The 20,158-nt window shown below is 34.9% G+C and overlaps 1 protein-coding gene across 2 annotated transcripts in view; it reads left to right on the top strand.

Moving 5' to 3' along the window:
* Positions 1 to 361: 361 nt before the first annotated feature.
* Positions 362 to 20,158, top strand: part of LOC135848928 (transcription factor Sox-11-B-like) — a 58,869-nt gene continuing 39,072 nt past the window's right edge. Inside the window, exon 1 of one of the 2 annotated variants that reach the window (XM_065369025.1) lies at positions 362 to 889. Coding sequence is in view for 1 of the 2 variants with exons in the window: in XM_065369024.1 (XP_065225096.1) it covers positions 779 to 889 (111 nt within the window). In the remaining variant the exon portion in view is untranslated. The remainder of the gene's footprint in view (positions 890 to 20,158) is intronic. The other variant, XM_065369024.1, reaches the window with a different exon arrangement.

Genomic DNA, 20,158 nt, shown 5'->3' with positions numbered 1-20,158 from the left:
GCTTTCTCCCCCATTTTTCCCAATGGAATGCTATTTTTCCTGGACTATACGTAGTACATATGATCTACACCATAACGTCGATTAGAGCAGATGTTCGAAGGTGAAGCCAACAAGTCATCGTACTTCGTGAACTTACGTAAGCTGCTGAAATCGCAGCTGTAAAAAAAAAATTCGCCCAAAGCACGAGCTTTCATCCGGGCCAAAGAGTGACGACTCTTGGTAGCCGACCGCCGACGACGACGAGTTTGAACCAGCAAAACGAGTCGAAGCACGAAGTCTGCCAGAGACATCCTCATTGGTCGGCACGATGGTGGGGGAGGTTGACGGTCGTCCGGATAACCATGCGGCTGCCATGTGTTCGTGCGTCAGTCATCGCTTCTGTACTGTGTTGTTTAGTTTAACAAGTTGTACGCTACACCAGTCTGTTTGCGTTCGAACAGATGACCTGCGTTTAGTAGTGTTAAGCTGTTTGTACGGTGTAAACGTGCTCGTTTGCGTTATCTTCTTCGAGAGTTCTGTAATATTTTTCATATTAAATTTAAATTTACGAAAATAATTCAAGTTCTCTTGTTCAGTTGTTTTTTTTTGTTGTTGAAAATAATAATTCGTTTTTCAACATTTTTTTTTTCATAATAACGTTACGTGAATTTATTTTTTTCACCGTTTAATATATTCGATGTTTTTTTCGTAATTGGTTAAAGTTGTTTTTTTCCAATTTTTCAAAGTTGATTTTTAACGTAATTTTTTCGAGTGTTATGTTCGATTTGCTAGTTTGAAAATGGTGCCCCAACAAGGGAATGATCTGAGTCCAACTTCAAGTGGAATACCACTTTTTGGAAGCCAACTCGTGGATAAAAATTCATCGACGCCATATTCCGATGCTACCCAGGTTGGTGTTTTTGAAAAAAAATAACGTGTTAATTTCGTAGTGTTTTTTTTTTCTATCTTCAATATTTCGGTGTGTGAATTCGACGATGCGATGTATATGAAAATTAATATACGAGTCGATATCGAAATCGGCTATGGCGTGATCGACGATCGTTGTTTTGTATTTTAGCGAACGTCGTCGTCATCGTGTTAGTAAATGATTTTTTCATTATTCTTGGCCTGTAATCGTTTAACCTATATTGGCTAATTAAATCTGTCCCGTGGTAAGATTTGCGATTCATAAATCGATGAAATTTTCACCATCGAGAATTTTCGTATTCAAATTTATTCCCCTGTGTGTAATACCTTTCTGATAAGCTGGTTACGATTTTTGAATATGTATTTTTTCTGTTCGCTGTGTGTCGTAGTCGTGTAAGTATTTGCAATACTTCGTGTTCCTCTCGCTCTCTATATCGAACTCTCTTTTGTCTATACAATGCCATGTGCTTTATACCAAAACAAAACACATTGAAAATGAAATATTTCGATCGAAAAATTATAACAATTTTAGAAATCGACGATTCACACGAGGTGTGTAAAATTTTGCAACTTACGTACATTGATAACTAAGTACGTATTCTCTGCAAGCTTCGTTTCTGTTCGGTTCGGTTTCAAGTGTATTGAGCTTTTGATAAAAACCTCGCTCTCTTATCAGTTCCTCGTTCGATTACGATAGTATACTGTAAACTTCATACTGTACTAAATTAACTCGATATGCCATTTACGAGCTTGTATTTGTTTTTCTCTGCACTTAAATCGTATGATTTATTACACGTTGACATCGAAATTATCGTTCGATCGATTATAAGACTGTCTCCTCTCTCTCAGCCATCAAAAGTGATGTTTTTCAAAAAAAATTTAAATTACGTCTGTACTGTACTCGTGATCGTGATTGAGTGTTTGTGTCGTCCAACTGTCTTCTCTAGTCTATACTTGTTTACAATATAAATTGAATAATATCGAAAAAACGCCACAATCATCGTTCTGCTTCTTATCTCCAAGAGTGTTGTATTTTTAATCTAACGACGAAAGTGTGATAATAATTAATGCCATGTGTCGCCTCAGTGTCTCATTCGAGTAAATTACGATTTGAAAAAAAAAATTCCCAGTACTTCTATGTGTATTATATATGTACTTATACGATATTTTGTACGTAGTATGCATCATCATTGTATGAGTCGAGAGTGTTGACGAATTTAGGATAGGTATTTTTTCATTATTCATTCTAAAAAATAACACTTATTTTCGCCTCTGTGAGCTTATCGTCGATTATTTTTTTCCTTTTCGTAGATTTTGATTTATGTGTTTATTTGTCGGAAAGTCCAAGTATTTAAGATATCTGCTGCGTTCGTTTTCACCATGTTATCGTGTGGAAAAAATTCTCAAAATTGTGTATCAATTTTTTTTTCTCTTGAATGCCAACTCGTGCCAATTTACGATACGATACGACTGATCGATAGAGTTGAATTTTAATTTGGAAGGTTTTTTTTTACAAGATACGAGATTGGTGTCGATGTTCTGATTATTCCAAGTACATTTTTAATGGGGTTGATTCGTTTAGAGATTGTTGAGTTTTGGAGGAAATTTTATGAAAAATTTGGAGCTCGTGTTCGAGAAAAGTTAAAGAAATTGGAAATATGAGTCGAGTGTATTATTATTTGTAATGAATTCTAGGAAATTTAAAAATTGAAAAAATAATGCAAAATTGCGGAAAAATTATGAGAAAAAAATCTGTTTTCGTCATATTTTTAAGTATGTACAATCAATTGATCTTATACATATTAAAATTGTTTTCAAAACATAGTTCTGATCTTTCACTGATCTGCTAAAAAATTTTCATCAAATATCAAGTTCAGCTTGACACTCGTGCTCCTTTTTATTCGAACCAGTCCCTCAATATTGAAAGGTAGTGTTTATTCGAGTCAGAAAATTAATTTCGAAGGTTTTTTTTACAAGTAGGAGATTGGTGTCGATGTTCTGATTATTCCAAGTAAGTACATTTTTAACGGGGTTGATTCGTTTAGAGATTGGTTGAGTTTTGGAGGAAATGAAAAATTTGGAGCTCGTGTTCGAGAAAAGTTGAAGAAATTGGAAATATGAGTCAAGTGTATTATTATTTGTAATGAATTCTAGGAAATTTAAAAATTGAAAAAATAATGCAAAATTGTGGAAAAATTGTTAGAAAAAAATCTGTTTTCGTCATATTTAAGCACAATCAATTGTTCTTATGTTCTTATACATATGTATTAAAATTGTTTTCAAAACATAGTTCTGATCTTTCACTGATCTGCTAAACAATTTTCATCAAATATCAAGTTCAGCTTGACACTCGTGCTCTGTTTTCCTTTTTATTCGAACCAGTCCCTCAATTGAAAGGTAGTGTTTATTCGAGTCAGAAAACACATTTCTAATAATTTGACGAAATATTGAAAAAATGCTCCAAATAAGTGTGGGCATTAGCAATTACGTACCTACCTATCTAGTTGAAAAGTTTCACAAAATACATTACTCTAGAATGTCGTTGAAAAAGTAGGAAAATGTAGGTACGTATTGGCAGGAATCAATTTTTTGTAAAAAAATAAATAAATTGAACCGGCCTCTCCAATTGAAAAGTAGTGCTAATGGAAGTCAGGGAACACATTTTCAGTAATCTGAAGGAATATTTGAAAAAAAAACATTGCTTTAATGCCTAGTAAGTGATTAGCCAATTAGGTACCTAGTCACAATTTTTTAGAAAATGGGCTACTATAAAATGTCATTATAAAAGTAGGAAAAAATAAAGTACATAAGTACCTACTTCAGCAGTCCAGTAGGCAGTCGAGATATTATGCAACGAGAGGTGAAATAAAAAATGCAAAAAACTGCATAAATTGAGATGAAATATTCATTTTTTGTTGAAAAAGAAATTGTGTGTCTTGCTATTCCTGTTTTTAGCCTGTTTTTCTTATTTTTTTCAAAACAATTCGTTTTTTTTTTTCATTTGTTATCAAACTTTGACGTTTTTATACATTATTTTAAATTATTATGTATAATTATTTTTTTTTCATTTTTTTTCCTCGTGTAAATTCCTGTTTTTAGCCCGTTTTCTTCTTTTTTTTTTCAAAAAATTCAATTTTTTTCCATTTTTTATCGAACTTTGACGTTTTTTACATTATTTTGAATTATTACCTATGTATTTTTTTTTCGTTTTTGTTCCTCGTGTGGATTCCTGTTTTTAGCCTGATTTTTTCTTCTTTTTTTTCAATAAATTCAGTTTTTTCCATTTTTTATCAAACTTTGACGTTTTTTACATTATTTTGTATTATTATGTATTTTTTTTTTCGTCTTTTTCCTCATGTGGATTCCTGTTTTTTAGCCTGTTTCTTTCTTCTTTTTTTTCAAAAAATTCAGTTTTTTCCATTTTTTATCAAACTTTGACGTTTTTTTACATTATTTTAAATAATTAATTCTATGTATTTTTTTAAATTTTTTTTTCCTCGTCTGGCATAAAATTCAAACTTCTGTTTTCTTCAATTTCTAATAAAATTTGTAAAATTTTCTGTTCATTTTTCATTTTTGAATTTTGAATTTTGAATTATCGTTTTTTTTCTCGTGTAGTGTAAAGGTATACCTGGGAAAAAATTAGAAACACCTACTGACTAATGTTTTTCCTCCCCCCTCCCCCCTACCTTCCAAAAAGTTCCACGTGAGAAAATATTCTGCTCAAAATTTCGTTTTCGTCCTGTTATTTTGACAAAATCGCAGCTAAAACTCTTGTTTTTCTCATTTTTTAAATCAAATTTCCAAAATTTCAAGTTTTTTTCTGGTGTGATATAAAAAATTGAAGAAAAAAATGTAGAAAAATTGCGAATTTGATGAAAATTGGAACTCATTGATCCTCCTCCCCCCCCCCCTCCCAACAAGATATCGAAGCATTTAACAGTACATATAAAAAAAATATAAAAAAACTGGTTAGCTGGAAAAAATTGAATTTTTAAAAATTTGTGAAAAAATGACTCATAAAAAAATAGGATAAACATATCCAATGAAGAAACAGAACCACAACATCCTGTCCTTTTCCTATTTACCTAATTATGTTGGAAATTTAACAATTTTTGAAAAAATTTCTGAAGATTTAATACCATTATTTATTTACATTAAATAGGTATTAATGTTGAAAATTTCCGGAAATTCGTGTTTGATTGAAAGGTAAAAGAAAAAAAATTGGGAGCAAATAATCGTTCGTAATAATCATCGAATTACTCAGAATTGATAAGAAAAGTTCAATCATTTTAGCAATTTTAATGAAAAATATTGATAGGTACGAGAGAAAAACCACGTTATCTGTGTGATTAATTTCTAAGGTAAAAGAGGGCGAAGCTTTGAATAAAGTAAGATTAAATCGAAGCAGGGATCATTTTTATAGAATCCATTCGCAGCTGACATGATGGAGGTGGAAAGAGAGGGAACAAATGTGAGGACGCATACGGAAAGGGTCCATTCGACCAAAAAAAAAAAAAAAAAAAAGTTCTCTGAAATTGCTGTAGGAACTCTGTAAAGGGTTCCTACGACAATTTCAGAGAACTTTTTTTTTTTTTTTTTTTGGTCATAAGGACCCTTTCCGTATGCGCCCTCACAAATATTTTGTAAACTGATGATGATGAAATTTACATTTTTTCACGATGAGCTGAAAAAAGGTAATAACATGTTTAAACATATCCAATTTCAAAAATTTTACCAGTTTGAAGTGGTTTTGATAAATTATTATTAAACTTGTGCCCTTTATATACGTGTTCAAAAATCCTTGGCTCGAATGCTTTTGCTTACAAAAAACCAAACTACCTATGATTTAATTTTGAAAATTGAAAAAAATTTACCTAACCGGTGTAATTTTTTAATGTTATTTTGAAAAACCTTGAAATTATGGAAAGTTTTCAAAATTTATTCCCCTCTTTATCCTCTCCTCTCTGCGGTGTAAAAAGGTTGAAAGTTTCAATTCTGAAGAGCACGAAGGGTAGAAAAAAAATTCTTACAAAGTTGAAAATCAAGAAAATATCGACCATGTGAGTTTGAAAAAAAAAAACGTAAAAAAATTTACAACACGTTATCTTTGCAAAACGAAATATAAAATGTGTGAAATATTCGAGTGAACATTATTTTCAGTCTACAAAAACGTTAAAATGATAGTCATACAACACGAAAACCTAAAAAAAAAGGGATAATTACACTGATAAAATGATAATGATACGATAATAACAGAAATAAAAGAAGTCTGTTCGAAAATCAAGGTTAGTAAAGCTTCGGAGTAAAAAAAAACATTGTAAAAAATATGTTATAAAATTACTAGACGTATAAATTGACCAATTTGTTTTTAAAAAATTCAATCGAGTGCCTAAAATTTAAAGTGAAGGGAAGGAAAACTTGAATGAATTTTTTAAACATTTTTTCCCTAGTAAGAAGGTAACAACGAATGAAAAATGATTGTTGGTCGGTAAAGTCGTAAAATATGGCAAAAAAATAGCCCATTAAAAATTCTTATCTGACGTAAGGTTTTAAATATATAATTGTCCGTCGTTGAGTAGGAAATTTCTCGTATCAGAGGCGCAAAAAATGAAATGACGAGTTGATAAGTTTGGCAATATGTTTAATTTATTCTACAAAAATCATGACTCATTTTATACCAAGTGCTGAGGTATAGAGTAAAATATGACGACGATGTTGAAACAAATACTCGAAATTTTTTCGTCCGGGTTTTCAGCAGAAGGGCGAGAGGGGAAAGAAAATTCCCATCAATCGTTGTTTTCCACGAATTAAGGAAATGCACGAATAAATAATCAGTGCAGTGAGAAATGATTAAGTTTTTGTGACTTCATCAGCACTTCGAATGCTACGTTTGGGGATTTTCTGCATTCTAATTCAACAAACTTGAACGTGAACTTGAACTAGATTTTAGGGTAATTTATTTTTAGCCTGACGAAGGCTGAAGAGCGAAACGAGCGCGAATTTTCGAGAGTTGAAACGACGAATACGAACGAAAAATTGTGTCCAATTTTTAGCGTATGTTATTGGCCTAGTTGTGGGCGTCTGGAGTCGTTATGGATGAGGATGCTGAGTAAATTACAAGCTCTTGGTAACGTATTGGACGCAAGGCTATCGGATGTTCGATCTGATTCGATGTACTTGTAATAATTTGTATGTTTAAATTCTTCGAGTTTGTATACTCGTATAGCATACGAACCCGAGAGGAAAAAATTGTTAAATAATTACGAACAATATGGTTAGTAAAGTTTGCAACGGAAATTGAAAATTAACAATTAACGAGAGTCTACTGAATGGTATATAGGAGAGTGCACTGGGCACTAGGCGAGAAAGACCTTTTGCTTAATTGCTGTTTCGTTTTGCTGGTCTTAATTAAATTATTTTTCACTCTGGTGCGTTCGCGCCACTGCCACTGCCATCATCATCGTCGTATCGGATTTATCGTTGCTCGTTGGAAATGCTATAAGTATAGCAATTTTTATAGTATATAAATCTCGGTCAAGGTCGATTCTAGCTTGTTATAGTATTTGCCTGGGACTGGGTATTTTGGAATAGGAGAACGTCAGTGTCTAGGGAGAAGAAATTCGCTAAGTGGACGAAAAATTGACGTTAATAAATAAATTTACCATCGCGTTCTCGTAGAGAGTGAAACGGGCTATGTTGAGAAAATAGACGTATATGTACATTATAGGATTGTAAAGCAAGTACCTAGACCTACTATACCTACCTATATACGCACATACATGGTCCCTCGAGGGATCTAGAGCCCCTACCTATATACGTGGATATGCTTATACGTATATGTGACATTGGTGAAAAAAAATAGAAACGGATACGTGCACACGTTATCAGTTTTCCACGAGTGGAAAACAAATAAGGAAAGTAATCGGGAAATTGAATTTAGCTTCGGCGGCTGCAGGAGCAGCGGCCTGAGAGTAGGTTCGACATTACTATTATACTACGACGAATGTAAATGTTTATTTTATATGGAGGATTAATTGTGATTTAGCTGGCTTTCTTGGCCATTGTATGGTGTGGTGTGTGGTGTAACGAAGTGGCATTATAAACTTGGAATTGGAATTAGATTTTACGTCGGTTGCGAGGTTTTTATAGTATTTATGCTGGTGTACGAGGTGGAGCGAAAAACTATTAGCGATGTGTTTATCGTTTCTTAATTAGATATCGTTCGTTGGTCCGAGTGTATTTATTTTTAACGGTGACATGTTGCGTGTTGAGAGGTTTTTATTGCGGGATGTGTTCGTGTTCGAGTATGTTATGATGGTGAATTTATGGACGCGGGGTCGAAGCGCCATCTGATACGTGTTTCCGCGTCTCTATCGTATACTCTAATCGGACGAAATGCCAGCGATTTTTCAGTCGCTGACGAAAATTTATCGCCGAGTTGTTTTTTTTCTGTTTATTGGGCGAGAAATGACCGGATAGACGATGAGAAACGTGATAAGACAGGATAAGAGTGTTTTTGAACGAATTCATGATGTAATTTATAAGAAAAGTCGATCATTTTTGCTCTGAGGGAATTTTTAACGAGATATTCGAATTCGGCGCGAAATTTTATTACATTTTGATATGTCACAAGCTGTATGTTCGAGGTGGCTGAAAATGATGCTTGTATGCTGCAGAAATTGCTAGTAGTATAACTTTTTTTGTATCCCATATAATGTAAAGGTGCGACCTATCAAATAAGGGTAAAATTTCACGCTGAATTCTAATAATAGCATGAAATTTGATTTAATTGATGTTAACTGCATATCTGTGATGGTAATTGGGCTATCAGCGAATGGTTTGTGCTTGAAATCAATTTTTAACAACATATTCTAATCCTGCGCGGAATTTTAATACATTTTGATATGTCACTCGACATATTTTTGAAAAAGTTGAAAATTACGAATTTTCATTGAAAGAAATAAGGTAACACAATGCATTTTTTTGGCAATTGTGTAACGTACACGTACTATCCATCTAGAAAGAGTTCAGCTCGCACTGAAATATAACTTCAATTCAGAAATCGATATCAATCTATTGCATGTGTGCCTTATTGTAATCAAGTCAATTGTCAATTTGTAAATTGGTGACTTCATTTTAAAAATCATTTTTAATGACAGATTCTGAATCAGCAGAAAATTTTACTTTATTTTGATATGTCACACGATATACTTTTGGAACGTTGAAATTAATGAGGTTTTCTGCCAAAAATTGACTGACAAATGGAAATTTTCGCCAATCTTCAAATATAGTCGAGTGACCTATCAAATTAGATTAAAATTTCACGCTGAATTCGATTATGAACTCGAAAATTTGTTTCGATTGTTCGATCGTTGTATCGGTTCATTTTTCATCTTCGAATTCTGTTTAAAATTGATTTTCATCGTCACATTCGCATTTTACGCGAAATTTCAAGTTATTCTGACACGTCACACAGTATATGTTTGGTGAAACTGAAAATAATAATTTTTCACTTCAAAGCCAGCTGTGAAAATAGCGATTTCGGTCGTTCATTTAACATATCCGTGCGACCTATCGAAAAACAATGAAATTTCTCGCCAAAAACGAATATACCGTCGAAAATTAATTTCAACGACCTTATTGAGACATTTATAGGCCTTTGGTTCACATTTCAAAGCAGAAAGAAGGCGTTCAAAGAACATAACGAATTTATATTCATGGAAAATTACCAAACCCCTTGTGCCAAGTTAGTTTTAAACGAATTGACCTGTTTTATAAGCTCAACTTTTGCATCTTTATACGAACGATACGATGCTGATGGTTAAATTTTAATTGCTTTTATCTCGGGTGGCGATGAATTCACCTTATTAGTCATCGGATTAAAGGCATTCCTCCGACTCACTAGCGTGGTAACTTAATTTAAATAAGATTTATCATGTTTTCGCCTTTTTGCGCTACCCTATACGTATATTGGCCGAACAAATTTGGGAGCTTAGTTAATTAAGTATGTTTTCGAGTCGCGGACCTATTTTGGGAACCATTTTAATACCGACGAACTGCTTTATTTTAGTATAATCCGCGTATATATATAGGTGTGGGTTATTTCCCATCGTATCGTTTTAATTGATACGTCACACGGTTCAAAATGGTGGAGCTTTTTAGCTCGATGCTTGGTGCGGTTATGGTCGTCATTTGCAAGCTCTCAGCATCTGAATTGCTGGCTGGCTCTAGGTGGATTGGATAGGGGTACTGTTTCGCTATATTCGTTGATAAAATGAAACCTTTCATTTATGTCGTGTCACGTAACCGAGCGATGTAAAATTAGTAATAGCGTAGTCGTCGTACTTTTCCACTCATTTTCGAATGAATAAAAAAAGTAGAAAGGAGAAGCAAAAAAATACCTATGTTGTACTCGAGAAATGTTTACGGTTTTTTCGAAACAGAGTACAATGTATTTTAATGTGAGCGGTTTTATTCAACGTCGCGTCAGCTTTCGTGTCACAGTCGGATTGCCGTACATATTGTAATTTGAAAAGGGTACTTAAGTGTTGGACAAGCTAAGGCTGTAATATTTTATCGAAAATTTAAAATTACACGCATTCGGACAAAAATTATCGTAATGATGGCCGGCAGCTGAGCAGCAAGGGGTTTTTTTCTTGTTACATGTATTACATAAGAAACGTGTTATACATAAAATCGCTGCCAAAGCAGAATAAATGTTTACCATATTTAGCGCTCGTTTTCCTTCATGCACGATAAATGGATATGTAAAATTCACGATTCTCGTAATAAAACAAGTGAAATATTCGACGGAAGCGAGGTTTTAAGACATATAGTATCCGAAAAATTGTACGCAGAAGTATGATTTTTGTCGTATACCTACTTAATATATTGTATAAGTATATTTATGCATGCACGGAAAAAATAATAATTGCGAATTTTTTTTTCATTTTTCATAAAATGACGTACATATTATATGTACGACATCGGGTAGGTCGTGCGTTTTACGAGGCGAGACGAGGGTCGCACTCACCAGACGAGAAACGAGGTAGTTATTTATTAAAGAAGTTAAACGTTAGGCGTTAAAATTTTTTAAAATATAACCCGGTAAATGGTGGCCTGGCCGTAGAAACCTTGAAAGTGTTATTTGTAGAATCAGCGTTGTTGATTTAATGCTATACGCGAAATTGCCATTTCAATGTTGTAAAAATGACGTGTTTAGGGTTAGAGTGTAAAAAATGTTGCTCGTTTATGATCGATTACCGTTTCCTTTTAACAGTTAATTATTGATTGTGCTTGCTTTACAGAGCGGTATCTCGATAAATGGCCATTTTCGCCGCAATATCCAAGTTCGGCGAGAAATTTTAATAAATTTTAATACGTAGAGCGAGGATATTTGCGTTGGAAATGTTTTCAGGACTCGTACAAAATGTATTGTAAATGAAAATGAGTAAAATTTTTCGTCATTTTTTTTTTTTTTTTTTTTGCTTATCGATGTGACCGTAGAATGCGGATGAAATTTCATGCTGACGTGAGATAACGAATATCCCGATAATATGTGTATGTCATTTCAGCTCAATTTGAGATCAAATTTGAATGAAGTGAGTGATTTTACACCGAAATAGTTTGGAACTTGGTTTAAAATCACTGAAATCAATTTTCAACGTGATATTTGAGTTGAACGCGAAATTTCAGCTCATTTTGATATGTCACACGCCTATGTTTGGAATTATTGAATTTGTTGACTTTTCAGGTCCAGTAAAAATGTCGCAATTTTGAGTCATGTGACTATACTTGTGTGACGTATCAAAATAGGTTAAAATTTCACATAATTTTGAAATATTCCATCAAAATAGAATTTTCGTCATCTGGAGCAAAATTTTGAAAAAATTTTTTTTGAAGTTGTGCCGAAAATTCATCGAAAACTATTGAAATTAATTATCATCGTCATATTCGAATCGATCACGAAATTTTAACTTATTTTGATATGTCCCATGCCCATGTTCTGATTTGATTAAATTTCTGACTTGTCAGGACCAAACGTCCAATAAAAATGGCATAATTTTCAGTCACGTGACTATACTTGTGTGACATATCAAATTAGGTTAAAATTTCGCGTAATTTAAAAATATTTCATCAAAATTGAATTTTTAGGTCATTCGAAGCGAAATTTTGAAAAAAGTTACATGAAATAGGATTAAAATTCGTCGAAACTCTTTAAAATCAATTTCCATCCGCATTTTGGAATCAGACGTGAAATTTTAACCTACTTCGATACGTTACTCGCCTACGTTCCAATTTGATCGAATTTTTGACTTATCAAATCAGGTAAAAATAGGCAATTTTCAGTCACGCAATCATACAAGTGTGACATATCAAAAAAGTTTAAAATTTCGCGCAATTTCGAAATCTTCCATCGGAATTGAATTTTGTCTCCATTCGAAGCGGTATTCCGGGAAAAAACGGACTTATATCGCGTGCAAATTGAATTTTATCTAATCTACGAAACGTTCAACCTTGAAAGTTATCCAAGTTATGTTTTATGGTTACTTTCGAAGAAATTTTCTATCATTTCGAGTTGCAAATACGTCGAATACGTCGGTGAATTATTTATCGACTCGACTAGAACACGTTGAACTTTATAAATTTGATAGATAAATTTCCTAAACGTGGAAAAAAGTTGGTACGAAGTTTTGGTCCGAGGTTGTATATGTGTTTGCTTATTACTTCAGTATTTCTATTTCTACAGCACTATAGTACCGGGTACACGTACTAAAGTGAACTTTCTAAAGGACATGGGAATTATATGTAGAAAAGGTTGGCATGGTTGCGGTTGAATTGAAGGTGAAATTTTGGGGAAGTGAAGTACTCGTAGACATTACGTCGTCGTCGTCGTATACACAACACATACTTGGTATATGTTTAGAAAAGAGGAAAGTTTCGTGCCAACACGTTAAGTATCGCACTGCAGTACACTGAGAAAATATGAGTCCTTACTGTTGGTTAAAAAAGTTTTTTTTTTTTTTCAGTCGACTTAGCGTTATATGTATAGGTAGAGGTACACGTAGAATTTATAGTATTTATCGATTAGTAAATTTAATTCGAACCTAACACGTGAACTAGTGCGCGCCAAGAGTTGTCGAACTCGAAAAGGTATTTAACCCCGATTTCGAGACGTCAGAGGGGGAAAATACGTATGTTTTTTTTTCATGCCAGCAAGGGCTAATGGATCGAATTTGGTATAATGAGAAAAGATTACACTTTTATTCGACTCGAGGTATACGCGCGGTAATTGAATCGTGCAAGGAGGAAAAAAACCTCAAGATTGCGATACGATGGCGATGATTTAGCGAGATTTTTCGATTCGCTCATTAAACGTTGGTAATTATGCGTTAATTTTCGATACGATTGGGCGGCTTTTCTCTATACACGGTTTGTTGGTCGGTTCGATTTCACGTGATGATAAGCGCGACGACGAGGACGCGGTGGCCGGAGAGTTCGTACATCATATCTGCATATGCTATCACACGGTGTTATGAAAACATGGAAACAACTCCATGTGTGTGAGTTTACGACGACGATGTGAGTGTGCGTAGAGCAAAGCGCGATAATGACGGGTATTTTTTTACATGCCGAGTGTCCAAGTGTATAACAAGATGACGTTTAATGAGTAGCGAAGCGTCGATAAATACGCATGTAGGTAGACGTGGACGCGAGAATGATACAAGATTAAGGTTAGGTATATTATGGCTGTATACATTGTCGTTAGCGTTAATAGCTGTATTATGCGTAAAGCGAAAAATTATGTAGTTTTATAAGCGCGAAATTACAAACGAGTAGTGTATTTAACACATCATCATCGTCGTCGTCAGTCGTGATGCTTGTCTCTCTTCATCAACCAACCAAGCAATCCATCAGAAATGAAACACGGTGCCTCGCTATGGTGTTTTTTTTTTCAACCAAAGTGTACAAGCGGTTGTGATCTCGATGAGGGAAAGATTTTGAGATATTTTGAGGCAATAGCTGTGTTTCTGCGATTTGCTCCTCACGGAAATCGTTCCTCAGAAGGTATGGAATGTGATCGAAATGAGTCGAGGAATCGAAGAAGTTTGATTTTTCAATTTTTACCCAGCTAGGTCCATTTTGATTGCCAGGTTTCGCAAAAGTTACAAAATTGTACTCGCATTCAAAAAAAATTGTCAAATCTGACCTCCCCCTCCCTCCTTCAGTCATTCCAATACCACATCCTCAAATGCACAGTAGCTCAACGGTGTCAAAATCATGATATTGTTGTGTAATATTCTGAAATTATAATTTTCTTTCACAGTCGAGTAAATTGTTCTCAAAGTTCAACAATGGACAAATTGCAAAAAAAAAATTAAGTTAAATGAAAAAGTGGAAATTTTTGTAACAGTTGATTTATTACTCCTCCCCCCCCCCCCTCTCTCCATATCGTTCCCTTGGTGTTGGATTTTTAAATCCAAATCCTGAGTGGTGAGAATGGAAGTCAACGTCGTTGTCGAAAATCTCTGATCCAAAGTTTTGATTCTGAGAGAATTTTGACTTCTTTTTTGTGCGGGGGGGAGAGAGGAGGAAATCACTAGAACTACAGTGGACTGTCTTTGAATTCTTAGGAATAACTAAATGTCTAAAAATTGAAAATACAACTCCAAAAGTGGTGCCCAAAAATGCCAAAATTCAATCCTGGAAGAGGAAAAATGTCATGTAAAAGCCTATTTATTACTTTTCCTCTTCTCCATTTCCCCTCTCGCTTCGCCACATCCTTCATGTGGTCTTGAATTTTTTGATCCAAATTTTGAGCGGTTATAAAGAATGTAAGTCGAGGAATTCTGATGGCATTGGATTTTTGTTTTTTGTGGGAGGGGGGTGTCATTGGAACTACAGTGAACCATCTGAGGGTCCCAATGAAATGATAAAGTGGCTCAACATTGAAAGCTGCGTTTAAAATGCAATTCCAAAGGTGCCTAAAAATGTCAAAATTTGACACCAAAGAATAAGGCTATTTATTACTTCTATCCCCCTCATCATGTTCCCTCACTCCACATCATTCATTTGGTCTTGAATTTTTTGGTCCAAATTTTGAGCGATTAAAAAAATGTAAGTCGACGAATTCTGAGAAAATTGATTTTTTTGGGGGAGAGATGGTCATTAGAACTACAGTGAACCATCTGAATAAGGTCCCAATGAAATGACAAGGTGACCCAACACTGAAAGATGAGTTTGAAATGCTAATCTAAAGGTGCTTAAAAATGTCAAAATTTGACACCAAAGAAATAAAAAATGAAATAAAAAGTTGCTTTTCGCTCTCCCTCTGCAGAGTAATTCCAAATGTGCTTAAAAATGTCAAAATTTAACACCAAAGAAGGCTATTTATTACCTTCTATCCCCCTCATCATTTCCCCTCACTCAACATCATTCATTTGGTCTTGAATTTTTTGGTCGAAATTTTCAGCGATTAAAAAAATGTAAGTCGATAAATTCTGAGAAAATTGATTTTTTTTGGGGGGGATGGTCATTAGAACTACAGTGAACCTGGATCTGAATAAGGTCCCAATGAAATGACAAGGTGGCCCAACAGCCAACACTGAAAGATGAGTTTAAAATGCTATTCTAAAGGTGCCTAAAAATGTCAAAATTTGGCACCAAAGAAATGAAAAATTAAATAAAAAGTTGCTTTTCGCACTCCCTCTGCAGAGTAATTCCAAATGTGCTTAAAAATGTCGAAATTTGACACCAGAGGTAAAAAGTAAAATAAGAAGTTGCTTTTCGCACTTTCCCTCCGCAGACTACATCTTGAAAACTCATTTTTCATAATACATGCAATGAAACGTCGGTATAACACACTCGATAAATGTTGAGAAACGCTAGAATTACGAACGAGTTCAAACCAGCATTGAAAGAAACATACCAATATGGTTGAACGTAGTTTTTCCCAACTTGTTTACGTTTTAACGCGCAACGATTGGTGAAAAAAAAACACCCAAGGGAAGGAAAAAAGCAACCGTACTTTTTTCTTCCCTGGTTGCTTTTCTCCTTCCCTAGGTAAGGAGAAAAGCAATCAAGTATTTTGTTAATTATTTACGTAAATCGGTTTGTTTCATTGCATTAATTATGAAAAATATCTTACAATGCAAGAATCGAACTGGAATTTTACGTATCTCGTGCATTTGCTTCACTCGCTTCGCTCGTTCAGCAATCAGATGCACTCAATACGTAATGATTCCAGTTCGACTCTTGTATAGTAATATACTATATTCTATAACTGCCAGCCATATTTCAATCTCGTAGGTTGATTGGAGAAGATTCGAACGTGACATGATAATTTTCAATGTCGTAAAAGGTGAAAAAATTCATTTCCTTGCTTCAGTCCGATAAAATAAGGATATGTCGTTCGACCTTCGATTATTTATTGATCAGTTTCAGTCTAGAAGTTTTTTTTTCTCGCGAATTTGGCACGTGTTGTAATTCTGCACTGAAAACATCCTTCTCAGTTGATACGAGTTGGATTCGAGCATGGAATTTATTCGAGCTTTTATCGTCTGTAGTGAACCGAATCAAGTACAGGAAAATGATTTTGGAAGAGGAACGAAACCTATGATGAATAATTTTCAAGAATTTGTGAGATTGTAATTCGACTCCCCCCTTCATTTTCTCTGTTTACTCTAGAGTCGAACGTTGATACCCTGCAATAGTTATTTACTTGCACGAGGAAAATTCGCCCGAATACAAACATCTGCACATTAACATTATGCATGTAACGTACGGTATTGAGGTCACACTCGCACACTGTTTGAAAATGACTATTACCGATAACGATGACGACGCTGCTTCGGCGACGACTGTATGCGATGCCGAGGAGCGTCTCCATTAATAATTACACATCGAGATATGGTTAAACGAGGTACGAAGACCAACCGGTAGACCATGAAAGGGGTTGTGTCGCCAAAACTTCCAGGCCCAGTGTCAAGGTCGCTATTTTTCACGATATTCGTACTTACGTATTTTATTTGCGAATACGATTACGACTATAGGATATGTTACGCTTGTAGCCCAAGTCACGCCTGAATGGGTCGTGATATATGGAGATAACACGAGTATCCTATCCAGCTTATATATGAGATCACGTCGTGTGTGTACTTTGGACTGTGGGGGCCTCCCAGAGGGCCCTTGAAGAAGCACGCGATTCGATCGTGCGTCTGTGGGATGATTTTTCTATCTTGCAGTTCTCGTGATACAAGTACATACGTATATGTTGTACATAGTAGCTTCAGCTCTGATTATCTCGTATTTTTTTTTCCAACGTATAAGTCATAGAGACATCCGTAAGTGAGCCAGCTGTTCTGCTGGCGCGATACAGTATCACGTTAATGTCGATTGAAATGATTTTTTAACGAGTTATTAGTAAAAGAATTTCAAAACATGTTTATAAATATCAGTTTTAATGAGAAATATCGCTCCGGTTACGAAATCGTTCGTATTCGTCGCGTTCTTACCTCGTGCCTCGTGTAAGGAATTTTTTTTTCGCGCCGAAATAAAATGAAAAAAAGTACCAACAGTTTCAACTCTTGTACTTAAGTATCTCATTCTCTGTCGAAAATTGAACCATAGCTTATTCGATGTGTGAAAAAAAGTTACTGTATGTTGTGTATAGTGTCGTCGTTGAAGGTTCAACGACCTCTCGATCCCGTCACAACACAACATATACTACGTTCTGGTTGTAAAACGTATGGTATTCGTAATTTTTTTCAAATCGAATACTCCCTCGTACTGCCCCTCATCTTTCTGTCTTTTTTCAACAATTTTGCTAAAGATAACCAGGCATCGTTATAATGACCACATACAACCCACACCCAATGCACCATCGTTGATAACGCGACTTCTTATCACGTTACCGTTTTTACTACGTATTTACTAAATGATGTGCAGGGCAAGGTACTCAAAACGCTGTATGCGCATGCGCACTACGCGTAATTCGTTTAAGCGAAATTTTTGCGCGCCATTTATACGAGAAAGTCCACGTGGACTTGATGGAATTGTAATGGAGGCGCCGGGCAGAAGGGCATATAGAGGCGTTGATTTTTTAGCGCGTGATGTTTGTGTAGTATATTTTACAAACGTAGTTGTAGTATTAGGTACATAAATACATAATATATCTATGACTCGAAAACGCGTCGCAGTATTTCGAATTGATTGTTATACGTATTAGGAAGATGTGCAACGATAGGAGCAAGGTAAAGGGCAGGGAACTCGTGTCAAAACACGTTGAACTTACCATACGCGTTCATTTACGATAAATCTATCCTTATAGGTATGTAGCTGAAGTTTTTCGCCAATGTTGGTACTCGTAGATGGGTTTTTGGCGCAAAACGATCAAGTTTTATCGAAATATTGCGTCGTAGATGCGCACACGAGGCATCTAGTTCACTGGCCCAGAAGATTTCAAAGCGTTAGAGCGAGAGGGGAATAGAGGGTACGAGAATTTAATTACATGTGTAACGACGATGAATGTTTTTTTACCAACGAATGTGTAATGTGTTATGTACGCGTTTAAATATGGCGCTAATTTTTTCAGTTTTTTTTTTTTTTTTTGCTTACTTTGTATACGCGAATTGTTGTTGGCGACTATCGCGACCGATTTCCTAATGCCCATGATGCTTGTTGTGTGAGATGTTAGCAGGCTCTCTGCGTGTACTGAGAAGTCGTTTATTTTCCAGCTCGTAAATTTCGTCAAGTATTAAGTTTAATTGTAATTTTAATGTTACGCTCGCGTGTTCGATTACCTAGTACTCGTATATAGTCAGTAGATTTACTCGTAGAACCGTCTTTGGCTCCTTCGAATCCGCAGGACAAAATACCTTCGACGTAATGAGCCTGGTTAACGCGATGTAATTAGGGTAACAACGGCTCGGCTGCGTTCCTCGAGTCCGGATGTTGGATAATTTTTTTTAAAAGGTCGAATTCGATGAATGAAGGTAGGGGTTTATGTGTATGTAGCGTGTACGACGAGTAAGCCAAGATTTTTAACAGAGATTATACAAGTGAAGAGGCAGTTTTTGTAATTTTGAAGGTGGGGAGGGCATAGGAGCACGTTGGGCTTATTTGTACGAGTTTGAAATTCAAAACTACTGAGGACATGCAGATGAGAAGAGGGTGATAGATGTGGAAAAATAGCTGTTTGCAGAAACGTTTTGATCGAATTTGGATATATTGGAGAATGTGAACTTGAGGATCGAAATCTTCTTTCAATAAGTAGGTGATTCTACCTGAAAATTGTCAAAAAAGGGATTTTGGGGAATTCGAAAATTCAAATTACAATCCGATTGCAATTTTTGAAGCAGAGAAAAAAAACTTGTAATTTTCAGACTTACATTTTTACGTATTTCGCATATTTCAGCCAAAAAAAAATACGCAAAAAATGAGTACTTGAACTTTTTTTTTGAAAAAAATGAGCACGTTGCAGACAATTTTTTTAATATTCCATTCCTATGTTGGGAGAAAGTTCTCATCAAAATACACATTTTGTCAGACATTTTTTGTGTGTAGCCCTTTTTAGTCCGGAGCAATGGCAGTTTAAAGTGTTTTTGTGTCAATTTAACCCCCTTCACTGCGGTAAAAAATTATGGAAAAAATTGTGTCGAAAGGACCACCCTTCCTCCACACATTCTGATTGATACCAAAATTTTACCTCTAATGCTCATGGATATAGTTTTTTTTTCTATCAAAAAACATGTTTTTTACCTTAATTTTTTTTAGAGGTACCCGACAATAATAATCCATCATAATTTCCAAAAGCCAGAAACAGTGGCATTTTACTTCAGGGTGTCTAACACTCCTATTTATCCTACAAAAGTCATTTTTTTTGCCTATGACACCTTTTTGTCCTTTTAGTGCCCTTTTTTTCAACAATTTTATCCAAAAGTCCTTTTTTTTTTTCAAAATGACTTTTTCAAATTTTCAATTATTCCCCTTTTTTCCGGAATTTTGAACTTGTAGAAAAGGGCTCATTCGTCGACTTTTTTAGAACTTGAATCACACATTTTTGTGAGCTTCTGCCCTCGCTTCGCTCGGGCTATTTGCTCTTCTTTTTCCAAGTAAGTAACTTATTGTTCAAATTCAAGAAATGTTCAAAGTTTGAATCAGAAAAATGAACTCCTTCCTTGCAGATTTTTTTTACTTCTCAGCAAAACATGAAATTTTGAAATCAAAACTATTAGCTTTGCTTTACTGG

The sequence above is a fragment of the Planococcus citri genome, chromosome 5 (genome assembly GCF_950023065.1).
Source record: "Planococcus citri chromosome 5, ihPlaCitr1.1, whole genome shotgun sequence".
Lineage (NCBI taxonomy): Eukaryota > Metazoa > Arthropoda > Insecta > Hemiptera > Pseudococcidae > Planococcus > Planococcus citri.
The sequence above is the reverse complement of the archived record's forward strand: the minus strand, read 5'-3'. Positions and strand labels throughout refer to the sequence as shown.